The sequence below is a fragment of the Dama dama genome, chromosome 12 (assembly GCF_033118175.1).
Source record: "Dama dama isolate Ldn47 chromosome 12, ASM3311817v1, whole genome shotgun sequence".
In the NCBI taxonomy this organism is placed as follows: Eukaryota; Metazoa; Chordata; class Mammalia; order Artiodactyla; family Cervidae; genus Dama; species Dama dama.
This window is the reverse complement of record NC_083692.1, coordinates 46,806,753-46,821,516: the sequence shown is the minus strand read 5'-3', so window position 1 is coordinate 46,821,516 and position 14,764 is coordinate 46,806,753. Positions and strand designations below refer to the sequence as shown.

The window sequence follows — 14,764 nt, the reverse complement described above, 5'->3', positions numbered from 1 at the left end:
CTTTATCCTGTTCTCCACTCACCATCACAGTCACAACTAAATGGTAGTTGTGAATCAATTATGTCTCATCCACAGAAAACAGTCATGACAAAAATTTCAAGGAGTTGTTAAGAAATTAGGTGATAAGAGTAAAAGTGTCTGTTAAGAACCTAAAGATATGAAGATGGCTTTTTCTCTTTCTTCCTTTTCTCTCCCTCCTTTCTTCTACACCACTTGCCTACCTATTTCTCGCTAAGCCACCTAATTACCTATTCACCTCTCTTCTGTATATTTCTTCATAGCAAACAGAAAATAAGATTTTTTCTACCAAATACTAAAATTAAAGTGATAAGAACATTAGCCTTACTTATGCAGTAAGGTTATAAGCAAAGGGAAATGGAATTGAAGTAGAAGTTATTAATACATAGAAAAGGTTCTGATTCATAGGGTCGCAAAGAGTCGGACATGACTGAGCAACTGAACTGAATTCCTTCTTTGCTGTCCTTATCTTTAACAAAAGGTAATGTATCCTTCTTATTTATCTTGGTTTCATTGGTATTAATTAATTTGTCACAACAATATTAAATGAGGTAATACATGTAAAGTAGTAGATATTACACTGATCCCTTGGTAGGCATTCAAAATTATGTTCTTTTCTACTTTCAGTTCTGGTTTCAAGTATCACTGTTGAAGAAATCATACCCCTTGTTGTTTTGGATCAATGGTTTCCAATTTTGGACACATTTGAAAACACAGGTACCTACTCCAAACTTACAAAATTAGAACTGCTAAGAGGAGGGACCAAATAGAAAGAGAAACAAGCCAACCTTTTCAGTTAAGAACACTATCTTAGTTGGTCATGAAGGCCTCCTTTCCCACCCATTCCCACCACTACTGAACTGAAATCTCCATGGTATCAAGTACTTTGACTCTCCATCATCACTGTCCAGTGTCTAGATTATAGAATTTGATGCAGATGGACACTAAGTAAATAGTTGCTGAAGGTGGGACGAGGCAGTAATCAACTCGTCTCTGAGCTGAATTAATTCTAGTCACATTTGTGCTATTATCTTCTTCAGCAGGTTTCCGACATGAACTTGGATATTCTGGACTCACTTCTATCTATCTCCATGTCCAAATGTTATCTGAGAAGCGTGAAAATCCTAATCTCTCTGTGCCTCAGAATAGCAGCCTCCTTAGTTACCAACACTTATTTCCTCTCCATTTTTCCTCTGTACATAGTCATTCCTTCTATTTTCCCATCTAGTAATGAATTAAGTGTTATGCTTTTTTTTTTTTTAATGAATTGATCTATTTCTGTAGAAGCCCTTTAAAACTGTCCTACATAGAGGAAAACTATTCCCCCCCCCCCACCTCAAATCCACATCTGCTGAACTTAGGGCAGTGAATAAAGAGAAAATTGAGTAGAATCCTTACGTTTTGTCCAAGAAGTCCATGAGAGGCCTTAATACAATCTCTGCATCCATTGCTGCACTGTTCTTATTAGATGTAGTATTTCCATTTGCTCTCATTTGATTCAGTTCAAAACTCATTTGTTTTATGCACCCTTCAATGATAAGCTGGAAACTGAAAATAAAGAATAGAAATTATGGAATAAAAGCAAATAATTATGGTTTCCTTTGCCTGTGTCTATTAAATTCGTCCCAGGGAGTTTGATTTATTTCCAATGGCATGATTTCCGTTGCTCATTAGTTTTCAAGATTATTGTTCAGCTGCAAAGTTTTTTGTTGCAATGAAAACTTATTTGGAACCCTCATATGTAAAGAAGATAAGAAAGATGCTTTTCGGGTTGAATTAATTTGAATGGGGGATCATTTGATCCCCATCTCTCCCAGTAACAGCTGAATTTCTCGAAACATTGTTTTTTTTTTTTCGAAACATTGTTTTAAATGACATTTTCTTACTGACTTTTAACAGTTGGTTACTCCTTCTTCAGTTAGCCTCTGGGACTCAAACCCTCTTGGCTTTCCTCCAACCGCACTGACTGCTCCTCTTCCATTATCTGGCCTCTACCTCTAGCCTGGCTTAGCATATTAAAACACAGAATGCCTGGGTAGTTTTAATTTCAGGTAGTGAATTTTTTTTTAGTGTAAGTATGCCCCACATAATATTTGGGGCATATTTATACTAAAGATTGTCTATTTTTAATATGGAGTTCAAATTAATTTGACATATGCTATATTTTATCTGTCAACCCTACGTTGGCAAGCCAACTTCTAGGCTTAGTCCAGTATTAACAAACACTACCTGTATGAGAGGAGACAAGTTGTCAAGGTAAGCAAACTGGAAAGTGGGCTTGGATAAATCAAGGCATAGCTTAAATAAAAGCACTTAGTTTGCACCTAGGATATTTCATAATCTATGAACACTTTGAAGTAAAACTAGACAAAATCATCCTTAAATTTTACTACCACAAGAAAATTAAGCATTTACTTAACATTTAAAGTATAAGAGATAGAAATTTAAAACAACCTTTGGCTCTATAGAGAAAGTACTATAAAGGAATGATGAAAGAATGATTAAAAGTAATAAAAAGCAAAGTTTACCTCTTTTACCTTTTGTATAATGATTTAACTAAACATTTAATGAAGAGAACTTAAGCTAAATATCCTGAAACCAGAAAAGCTGCTTATGAACAGCTTGTAAGACAAACTCATCTTTGTAGCAAAATATAAGATTTATAAGTAGAGGTGACAAGCCTAACAAGGCTGGTGATAGCTGGTTGTCCAAGAAAAGGATGTTAGTTCAACTTTAAAAATTACCAAAAAGTTATACATTTTAATGTATTTTTAAATGTTAATCTAAAAAGGTATAGCTTTTTAGAAACCTTATTGAAAGAGTAAATAAACACCTTAGTTAGCTTAAAAACAGCCATCAAATACAGGAAGCATAGAGAGTCTCAAACCCAAGGAGAAATAGGCTGAGACACATACTAATCAAACTAATAAAGATTATATTCAAAGAAAAACTATTAAAAGCAGCAAATGAAAAGTAACAAATAACATACAAGCGACTCCCCATAAGGTTATCAACTGATTTCTCAGCAGAAACTCTTCAGGCCTTAGGTAGTGGCAGAATATATTTGAAGTGATGAAAGGGAAAAATCTACAACCTAGATTACTCTACCCAGCAGGTATCTCATTCAGATTTGATGGAGAAATTAGAAGCTTTAGAGAGAAGCAAAAGCTTAAAAGAACTCAGTACCACCAAAAGAGCCTTACAACAAATGCTGAAGGAACTTCTCTAGGTGGGAAACATAAGAGAAGAAAAAGACCTACAAAAACAGACCCAAAACGATTAAGAAAATGGTAATAGGAACATATGTATCAGGCTTCCCTGGTGGCTCAGACAGTAAAGAATCTGCCTGCAATGCGGGAGACCTGCGTTCAGTCGTGGGCTGGGAAGATCCCCTGGGAGGAGGGCATGGCAACCCGCTCCATTCTACTTGCCTGGAGAATCCCCGTGGACAGAGGAGCCTGGCAGGCTGCAGTCCATGGGGTTGCAAAGAGTCGGACATGACTAAGCGTGCATGTGAATAATTACCTGATATAAATAGTTTCTAATCAAAAGACACAGACTGGCTGGATGGGTTAAAAAACAAGACCTAGATATAAATGCTGTCTATAAAAGACCCACTTCAGACCTAGAGACACATAAAGACTGAAAGTGAGGGGCTGGAAAAAGATATTTCATACAAATGGAAATAAAAAGAAAGCAGAGTAGTAATACTTATATCAGACAAAATAGACCTTAAAATAAAGACTGTTACAAGGGACAAGGAAGGACACTACATAGTGGTCAAGGGATCAATCCAAGAAGAAGATATAATAAATATTTATGCACCTAACACAGGAGCACCTCAATACATTAAAGGAAATGCTAACAGTCATAAAAGGGGGACTCAACAGCAAACCAATAATAGTGGGGAAATTTAACACCCCACTTATACCAATGGACAGATCATCCAGACAGAAAATTAATAAGTAAACACAAGCTTTAAATGACACATTAGATCAGACAGACACAACTGAAATATATAGGACACTCCACCTGAAAGCAGCAGAATACACTTTATTCTCAAGTGCACATGGAACATTCCCCAGGATACATCACATCTTGAGTCACAAATCAAGTCTTGATAAATGTAAGAAATTTGAAGTCACAACAAGCATCTTTTCCAACCACAATACTATGAGATTAGACATCAGTTACAAGAAAAAACTGTAAAAAGTACAAACACATGGAGGCTAGCTAATATGTTACTAAATAATCGAGAGATCACTGAGGAAATCAAGATACATAGAAACAAATGACAATGAAAACATAATGACCCAAAACCTATGGGATGCAGCAAATGCTTTTCTAAGAGGGAAGTTTATAGAAATACAATCCTACCTTAAGAAATGAGAAAAATCTCAAACAACCTAACCTTACACCTAAAGCAACTAGAGAAAGAACAAGCAGCAAAATGCTAAGTTAGCAGAAGGAAAGAAATCATAAAATTCAGGCCAGAAGTAAAATAGAAATGAAAACAATAGCAAAGATCAATAAAACTAAAAACTGGTTCTTTGATAAGCAAAACTGATAAACCTTTAGCCAGACTCATCAGGAAAAAAGGGAGAGGCCTCAAATCCATAAAATTATTGGGCTGGCCAAAAAGTTTGTTCCAGTTTTTCCATTACATCTTACAGAAAAAAACCCAAACAAATATTTTGGCCAACCCAATAGAAATGAAAAAGGAGAAATTACAAATTGATACCATAGAAATACAGAGGATAGTGAGACTACTACAAGCAACTGTATGCCAATAAGATGGAAGAAATGGACAGATTTTTAGAAAGGCACAGCCCTCCAAGACTGAACCAGGAAGAAACAGAAAATGTGAACAGAACAATCACCAGCAATGAAACTGAAACTGATTAAAAATCTTCCAGCAAACAAAAGTTCAGGAACAGATAGCTTCACAGGTAAACTTTATCAAACATTTAGAGAAGAGCTAACAACCATCCTTCTCAAACTCTTCCGGAAAAAAACAACAACAACAGAAAAAAACTTCTGAGGGAGGAACACTCCCAAGCTCATTCTATGAGGCCACCATCACCCTGATACCAAAACTAGACAAAGATATCACACATCCACATCCACAAAAATTACAGACCAGTATCACTGATGAACACAGAAGCAAAAATCCCCAACAAAGTACTAGCAAACAGAATCCAATAACACACAAAAGTATCATATACCATGATCAAGTGGGATTTATCCCAGGGATGCAAGGATTCTGCAACATACACAAACCAATCAGTGTGATACACCACACTAACCAATATAGGAATAAAAACTATATGATAATCTCAATAGATGCAGGAAAAGCTTTTGATGAAATTAAACACCCATTTACAATTAAAAAGCTCTCCAGAAAGTAGGCATAGAGGGAACTTACCTTAACATAATAAAGGCCATATTTGACAAACCCACAGCTATTAATAACAATACACTCAATGGTGAAAAACTGAAAGCATTTCCTTTAAGATAAGGAATAAGACAAGGATGTCCATTCTTGCCACTATTATTCAACATAATTTTGGAAGTCCTAGCCATGGTGATCAGAGGAGAAAAACAATCCAAATTGAAAGAGAAGTAAAACTGTCACTGTCTGCAGATGACATAATACTATACATAAAGAATCCTAAAGAGGCCACCAGAAATCTACTGGTACTAATCAATGAATTTGATGAAGTTGTAGGATACAAAATTAATACACAGAAATCTCTTGCATTCCTATACACTAGCAAAAAAGATCAGGGAGAGAAAATAAGGTAACAATCCAATTTACCATTGGAACAACAACAACAAAATAAAATACCTAGGAATAAACCTACCTAAGAAGACAAAAGATATGTACTCAGAAAACTATAAGATACTGATGAAAGAAAGAAAGACCACACAGACAGATGGAGAGATATACCATATTCTTGGATCAGAAGAATCAATATTGTGAAAACAACTATATTATCCAAAGCAATCTATAGATTCAAAGCAATCTCTATCAAGTTACCAATAGCATTTTTCACAGAATTAGAACAAAAAATTTTCCAATTTGTATGGAAACACAAAAGACCCCAAATAGCCAAAAGCAACTGTGAGAAAGAAAAATGGAGTTGGAGGAATCAGGCTCCCTGACTTCAGACTGTACTACAAAGCTACAGTAATCAAGACAGTATGGTACTACATACACACACACACACACACACACACACACACACACACACAGAAATACAAATCAATGGAACAGGACAGAAAGCCCAAAGATAAACCCTCACACCTATGGTCACCTAATCTATGACAAAGGAGGAGAATAGACAATGTATATACATTGTATACAATGGAGAATATACAATGGAGAAAAGTCAGTCACTTCAATAAGTGGTGCTGGGAAAACTGCAGAGCTACAGGTAAAAGAATGAAATCAGAACACTCCCTAACACCATACACAAAAATAACCTCAAGTGGATTAAAGACCTAAATGTAAAGCCAGACACTTTAAATCTCTAACAGGAAAACATAGGCAGAATACTCTTTGACATAAATCACAGCAAAATTTTTTTGATCCACTTCCTAATGAAAATAAAAACAAAAATAAACAAATGGCACCTAAGTAAACTTAAAAGCTTTTGCACAGCAAAGAAAACCATAAATAAGACAAAAAGACACCCTCAGAATGGGAGAAAATATATGAAGCAACTGACAAGGGATTAATCTCCAAAATATACAAACAGCTCTTGCAGCTCAATATAAAAACAAAGAACACCATCAAAAAATGGGTAGAAGACCTAAACAGACATTTCTCCAAACAAAACATACAGATGGACAACAGGCATATGAAAAGATGCTCAGCATCACTAGTTATCAGACAAGTGCAAATCTAAACTATTATCTCACACTGGTCAGAATGGCCATCAAAAAATTTACAAACAATAAATGCTGGAGAGGGTGTGGAGAAAAGGGAACCCTTCTAAACTACTGGTGGGAATGTAAACTGATACAATCATTATGGAGACGACTACGGAGGTTCCTCAAAAAATTAAAAATAGAACTACTATATGACCCAGCAATCCCACTCCTAGGCATATACCCAGAAAGAACCATAATTTCAAAAGATATGTGCACCCCAATGTTCACTGCAGCACTACAATAGCCAGGACATGAAAGCAAGCTAAGTTTCCATCAACAGAAGAATGGATGAAGAAGATGTGGCATATATATATATATATGTGGCATAAGATGTGGTATATATATATATATGTGTGTGTGTGTGTGTGTGTGTGTATGGCTGAGATATATATAACTCAGCCATAAAAAGGACTGGAATTGTGTCATTTGTAGAGACATGATGGATCTAGAGACTGCCAGACACAGCGAAGTCAGAAGGAGAAAAGGAAAAAAAGGAAAATTTTATAGTAACGCATTATGTGGGATCTAGAAAAATGGTACTGATGAACCTATTTGAAAAGCAGAAACAGAGACATAGACCTAGAGAACAAACATACAGAACACCAAAGGTGGCATGGAGGGACTGGACTAAATTGGGAGATCAAAATTGACATGTATGCACTACCATATATAAAATAGATAACTAATGAGAACCTACTGTATAGCATAGGGTACTCAATGCTCTGTGGTAACCTCAATGGGAAGGAAATCCAAAATGGGAGGGATATATGTATACTTAAAGCAGATTCACTTTGCTGTTTGGCATAAATTAACACAACATTGTAAAGCAACTATAATAAATTTTTTTACAAAAGCATTCAAGCTCAACAATTACTTTATCTTAATATCAACAAAAGCAAAATCAACCCCAAGGTGTTACACTGGACTAATCTATTAACCAATAGAAGCAATAATATTAATATGAGTAATAAGAAATATTTCTCCTTGCACAATCTACATAAGTAACTAATATTATACTGATAGTTAACAGCAAATAAGAAGAGGTGGCAAGAATACACAGAAGAACTATACAAAAAAGGTCTTAATGACCTGGATAACCATGATAGTATGATCACTCATCTAGAGCCAGACATCCTGGAGAGTAAAGTCAAGTGGTCCTTAGGAAGCATTACTACAAACAAAGCTAGTGGAGGTGATGGAATTCCAGCTGAGCTATTTCAAATCCTACAAGATGATGCTGTTAAAGTGCTGCACTCAATATACCAACAAATTTAAAAACTCAGCAATTGCTGCAGGACTGGAAAAGCTCAGTTTTCATTCTAATCCCAAAGAAAGACAATGCCAAAGAGCGTTCAACTACTGTACAATTGCAGTCGTTTTACATGCTAGCAAGGTTATGCTCAAAATCATTCAACCTAGGCTTCAACAGTACGTGAACCAAGAACTTATAGACGTACAAGCTGGATTTAGAAAAGGCAAAGGAACAAGAGGTCAAATTGGCAATATCTGTTGGATCACAGAAAAAGGAAGGGAATTCCAGAAAAACATCTGCTTCAATGACAGTACTAAAACCTTTGACTGTGTGGATCACAACAAACTGGAAAATTCTTAAAGAGATGGGAATACCACACTACCTTACCTGTCTCCTGAGAAACTGGAGAAACTGAGAAACTGGTATACAGTTCAAGAAGCAACAATTAGAACCAGACATGGAACAATGGACTGTTTCAAAACTGGGAAAGGAGTATGTCAAGGCTGTATATTGTCACCTTACTTATTTAAATAAGATGCAGAGTATATCATGCAAAATGCTGGTCTGGGTGAAGCACAAGTTGGGATCAGGTTTGCTGGGAGAAATATAAATCACTTCAGATATGCAGATGATATCACTCTAATGGCAGAAAGTGAAGAGGAACTAAAGAGCCTCTTGATGAAGGTGAAAGAGGAGAGTGAAAAATCTGGCTTAAAACTCAACATTCAACAATTGAAGATCATGGTATCCAGTCCTATCACTTCATGGCAAATAGATGGGTAAAAATGGAAACAGTGACAGACAATTTTCTTAGGCTCCAAAATATCTGTGGATGGTGACTGCAGCCATGAAATTAAAAGACACTTGCTCCTTGGAAGAAAAGCTATGAAAATTCTGGACAGTGCATTAAAAAGCAGAGACATCATTTTGCCAACAAAGGTCTGTATAGTCAAAGCTATGGTTTTTCCAGTAATCATTTATGGATATGAATTAGACCAGAAAAAAGGCTGAGTGCTAAAAACTTGATGCTTTTGAGCTGTGGTTTTGGAGAAGACTCTTGAGAGTCCCTTGGACTACAAGGAGATCCAACCAATCCATCCTAAAGGAAATCAGTCCTGAATATTCACTGGAAGGATTGATGTTGAAGCTGAAACTCCAATACTCTGGCCACCTGATGCAAAGAACTGACACATTGGGAAAGATACTGATGCTGGGAAAGATTGAAAGCAGGAGGATAAGGGGGTGACTGAGGATGAGGTGGTTGGTTGGCATCACTGATTCATTGGCAATGAGTTTGAGCAAACTCCCAGAGATAGTGAAGGACAGGCAAGCTGCCCCTGGGTGCTGCAGTCCAGGGGGTGGCAAAGAGTTGGACACATCCGAGTGACTGAACAACAACAGCAAATCAATGCAATTCAACATCAAGGTTCTTATTAAATACACTTTAACCCAACATAGGCAGGCACTCAAGAAAGATTAAAAAAATATTTAACTAAGTCTGTGAAGTGTGATCCTTAGTATTATTGTTTTCATTCTTTATATCCTCCTACACCAACTTTGGTAGTTCCTAAGTAAACAGCAGAAAACAGTAAGAGATTTAAATAGTGGAGACTCTGAGCATATCCAGTAGTCCTCTGTGTTGTCTGTTACTCTCAACTTCAACAATAAGTATAATTATAATACACACACAAGCAGGCAAGAAAAAAGCCAGTTAGGATAATGAGGGCAAATTAAAAGCTTGGGAAATTATCATATCTTGGGAATGGTGAAAAGGATTTACCAGGCAATAATAATAAGAAACCCGTATGCAGGTCAAGAAGCAACAGTTAGAACCAGACATGGAACAATGGACTGGTTCAAAATTGGGAAAGGAGTACATCAAGACTGTATATTGTCATCCTGTTTATTTAACTTAGATGCAGATACATCACGCAAAATTCTGGGCTGGATGAGTCACAAGCTGGAATCAAGATTGTCAAGAGAAATATCAACAACCTCAGATATGCAGATGATACCACTCTAACGGCAGAAAGTAAAGAGGAACTAAAGAGCCTCTTGATAAGGGTCAAAGAGAAGAGTGCAAAAGCTGGCTTAAAAATCAACATTCAAGAAATGAATATCATGGCATCTGGTCCCATCACTTCATGGCAAACAGATGGGGAAAAAGTGGAAACAGTGACAGATTTTCTTTTCTTAGCTCCAAAATCACTGTGGACAGTGACTGCAGCCATGAAATTAAAATACACTTGCTCCTTGGGAGAAAAGCTATGGCAGACCTAGACAGCATATTAAAAAGCAGAGACATTTCTTTGCCAACAAAGGTCCACATGGTCAAAGCTATGGTTTTCCAGTAATCGTGCATGATGAGAAAGTAGACTGAATGCCAAAGAATTAATGCTTTCAGATTGTGGCGCTGGAGAAGACTCTTGAGAGTCCCTTGAACTTTAAGGAGATCCAACCAGTCAATCCTAAAGGAAATCAACCCTGAATATTCATTGGAAGGACTGATGCTGAAGCTTCAATACTTTGGCCACCTGATGCAAAGAGCCGACCCATTGGAAAAGACCCTGAGGATGGGAAAGATTGAAGGAAATAGAGAAAGGGGTGGCAGAGGATAAGATGGTTAGATTGCATCACTGACTCAATGGACATGAACCTGGGCAAACTCTGGGAGATAGTGGAGGACAGAGGAGCCTGGTGTGTTGTAGTCCATGAGGTTGCAAAGAGTTGAACATGACTTAGTGACTGAACAGCAACAAGAAGTAGTGGTAGGTACTTGGAGCAATTATACAGGAAAGGTAAATCATGTTGGAAAACATTTGACCTGGTTGATTTACCACTAGCTCATCAGTGATCCTTCTGACTGTAGTATTAAGCACCTCTGAAATAGCTACTTTCTTAGAACTGATTCTTAAATAAGTGAATTGAGATGGAGGCTTGAGCAGAAGGTATGATACTCATGATCCAAAAATGTACAAACAGGCTCCTACAACAGACCCATATGGTAAACACCCACCAGAAGACAGCTCTGTGTGGGATCAGACATATGGAGGAAGGATTACCAGAGAATAAGAGAGAATGCTCTTCTACCCTACCATTAATCCAGGCTGAATCAACATTAGCATCTGACCTGAAAATCTTTTGTCTCTATCAACTTTTGGTAAAGTCACCTAAAGAGTCTTTTTTCTATCCATTTTCTGCTTGAAAAGTTTTTATTAATCAGTAGGGCTTTGGGTGGCTTAGTAGTAAAGAATCCACCTGTGATGCAGAAGACACTGGTTCAAACCCTGGGTTGAGAAGGTCTCCTGGAGAAGAGCATGGCAACCCACTCCAATATTCTTGCCTGGAGAATCCCATGGACAGAAGAGCCTGGCGGGCTATAGTCCAAAGTGTTGGACACCACCGAAGCGACTGCGCGTGCGCACACACACACACGCACAGTACCAGATAATGACAGACTCTAGGAGCACTTGAGAAGCCACAGAACACACACAGAATTCCTATGAAATGTTCCTGATTTTTAAAATTTGTTTAACCCAGCTAGCCACTGGTACCAAAGATTAAAAGAAGGTGTTGGAGAAGACTCTTGAGAGTCCCTTGGACTGCAAGGAGATCCAACCAGCCCATCCTAAAGGAGATCAGTCCTGGGTGTTCATTAGAAGGACTGATGTTTAAGCTGAACCTCCAATACTTTGGCCACCTGATGTGAAGAGCTGACCCATTGGGAAAGACCCTGGTGCTGGGAGGGATTGGGGGCAGGAGGAGAAGGGGACGACAGAGGATGAGATGGTTGGATGGCATCACCGACTCGATGGACATGGGTTTGGGTGGACTCCGGGAGTTGGTGATGAACAGGGAGGCCTGGCGTGCTGCAGTTCATGGGGTCGCAAAGAGTCAGACACGACTGAGCGACTGAACTGAACTGAACTGAATAAACCAAAGAACTAAACTGCAAAATATGTGCGTAAGCAGAAATCTGAGTGGCAAAGGTTTAGAAATCATTACAAACATCATTAAGATATCACTGAAGTTTTATCTCACTTAGTCTCAGTTCCCAGGTGGTTTTCCTATGTGTGTATTATAACCCAGAGACTCAGGCTTCAGATGTTTGGTTTGGCTTTGCCCTGGCTTTCCTGAACAATCATCCTGCCAGCTACATAGAGTAGAATAATTTAATTGTGGGTTTTAATAACAGCAGATGAAATGGATTTGGGGCAATTAATTATGCACTTAATTTTAAAACTCGCAACCACTAATTTACACTAAAAGAAAGGTGGATTCAGACTGAAATTATCCAGTTTGACTCTACTGCATGATCAGACTGATCCTTATGGACTTCCTACCCACCCTAAGTGTGAGATACAGACTTGATTGGTAGTGTGGGAGATAAATCCATGGCAACAGAATATGATAATCTTTTTATAAGGGAAGCCTAAAAGCTCAATACATCAAGACTGCATCTGGCTCAGCATCTAAACTGTGAAGGGGCTCTCCCTGAAGATGAAGAACACACCTCTGACACTGAAGAGGAGTCCAAGCACAAGAGTTTACTTTGTTTCATTCCTACATTTGAGAAAAAGTATGATATTTTGTGTCTTCTTCTTTTTAGTCTTTCTGATTTAAGAGTGGCAAAACTAATCAGTAGATATCTATTAAGCATGTGTCTTTCCAAAATACACAAATAAGTCATGACTAGACTCCAAAGAGATAGCTAGCCATCTCAAGCATAAATTTCAATCTTATTTGAGAACTGAAGTCATAGGTTAAAATAACAAGTCAATATTTATTGAACTAATACTTAAAGCAAATTCTGTATGAAAGTAATAAACTTCTTCAAAGATGTGTTTGATTTACCATTATATCCAAGAAAACAAACAAACCAGCCAAAGAATGAACCTACTCAAGAAGGCAAAAGACCTATACTTCAAAAACTGTAAGATACTGATGAAATAAAATTGAAAATCACACAAATAAATGCAAAGATATACTATATTCTTATATTGGAAGAAACAGTATTGTTCAAATGACTATACTACCTGAGGCAATCTAAAGATTCAATGCAATCCCTATCAAAATAACAATGACATTTTTCACACTACTGAAACAAAGAAAAATTGAAATTTGTATGGGAACACAAAAGCTCTCAAATAGCCAAAGTAATCTTGAGAAAGAAGAACAGAGCTGGAGGAACCATGCTCCCTGACTTTTGACTATGCTACAGACTATATTAAAATACTACAGTAATCAAAACAATATGGTACTGGCATGAAAACAGACACAGAGGTCAATGGAATAGGACAGAAAGCCCAGTAATAAACTCATGCACTTATGGTCAATTAATCTATGACAAATGAGTCAAGAATAAACAAGTCTCTTCAACAGATCATGCTGGGAAAACTGGACAGCTACATGCAAAAGAATGAAATTAGAACATTCTCTAACACCATATGCAAAAATAAAATGGATTAAAGACCCCAAAACAGTGTGCTATATATAAATCTCCTAGAGGAAAGGAAAGGCAGAACACTATCACAGTGGTATTTTTTGGATCTGTCTCCTGAAGTAAAGGATAAAAGCAAAAATAAACAAATGAGACCTAATTAAACTTAAAATCTTCTGCCCAGCAAAAGAAACCATCAACAAAATGAAAACACAACTTACTGATTGGGAGAAAATATTGCAATTGATATGACTGATAAGAGATTAATTTCCTATTTTAACATTTGCTGATGAGATGATGGCTTTTTCCTATAAGACCAAAATGAAGTTTATATAGAATGAACTTCTCATTCTTTGAGAACCACACCATTAATAAGCAAACTTAATTAATGGGAAAAAAAGACATAACATAGATGTGTTCCCATGTTCTCATGTTCCCATGAGCTAACTGCATTAACATTTCTAAAGCCTAAAACATAGCAGGCTGTCTTAATTCATTTATGGGGTTAAGAGTTCAGTTCTTTGGAACCACATTGATATGTATGGCATGAATACAACTCATCCCTGTCATGCATGTAAAGATTTTCTCCCTGCCTTTCTTCCTTCCTCTATTCCTTTGCCAGCCAGTTGCTAACCTCTAAAAACTAGAATTTCAAAGAGGAATGAAATGTCATTTCTGCTCTTAAGAAACATACAGTAATGAGAGGAAAACAGGCCAGTGAACGAGAACTTAGAGCGTAGTGTTCTAAGTGCTCCTAACTGCAGGATACTCAGAGTTCTGGGGAGCAAACAGCAAGACATCACTATAAAATTGCAGGGTCATGAAAGATTTTCCAGGGGTGGTGATGCTTAAACTGAGTCTTAAAGTTAGAGGAGAGAGACAGCACTGAAAACATGATTATAATACATTTGGATAGTAATTACTTAGGCCACTTACCTTTCACCGTAAGTGACACTGAGCTCATCCAGAACCCCACTGAGTTTAACCTGAAGTTCTTTTAGAACAGTACTAGCTTCAGGATCTAACTGCAAAGAGATCATAAACAATATTACTTTGGAGTTCTGAGAAAGCATGGCTTTTATTTCTTAGAAGCATGATGTATTTTTGCTTATTATAAG

The 14,764-nt window shown here is 37.1% G+C and overlaps 1 protein-coding gene across 2 annotated transcripts in view; it reads right to left on the bottom strand.

The window, feature by feature from the left end:
• UNC13C (unc-13 homolog C) overlaps nucleotides 1–14,764 on the bottom strand; it is a 609,739-nt gene that overhangs the window by 75,708 nt on the left and 519,267 nt on the right. For both annotated transcript variants that reach the window (XM_061158385.1, XM_061158384.1), the window contains 2 exons: nucleotides 14,583–14,671; nucleotides 1,417–1,566 (listed from right to left, as the gene is read on the bottom strand). In XM_061158385.1, the coding sequence (XP_061014368.1) occupies nucleotides 1,417–1,566; nucleotides 14,583–14,671 (239 nt within the window). The remainder of the gene's footprint in view (nucleotides 1–1,416; nucleotides 1,567–14,582; nucleotides 14,672–14,764) is intronic.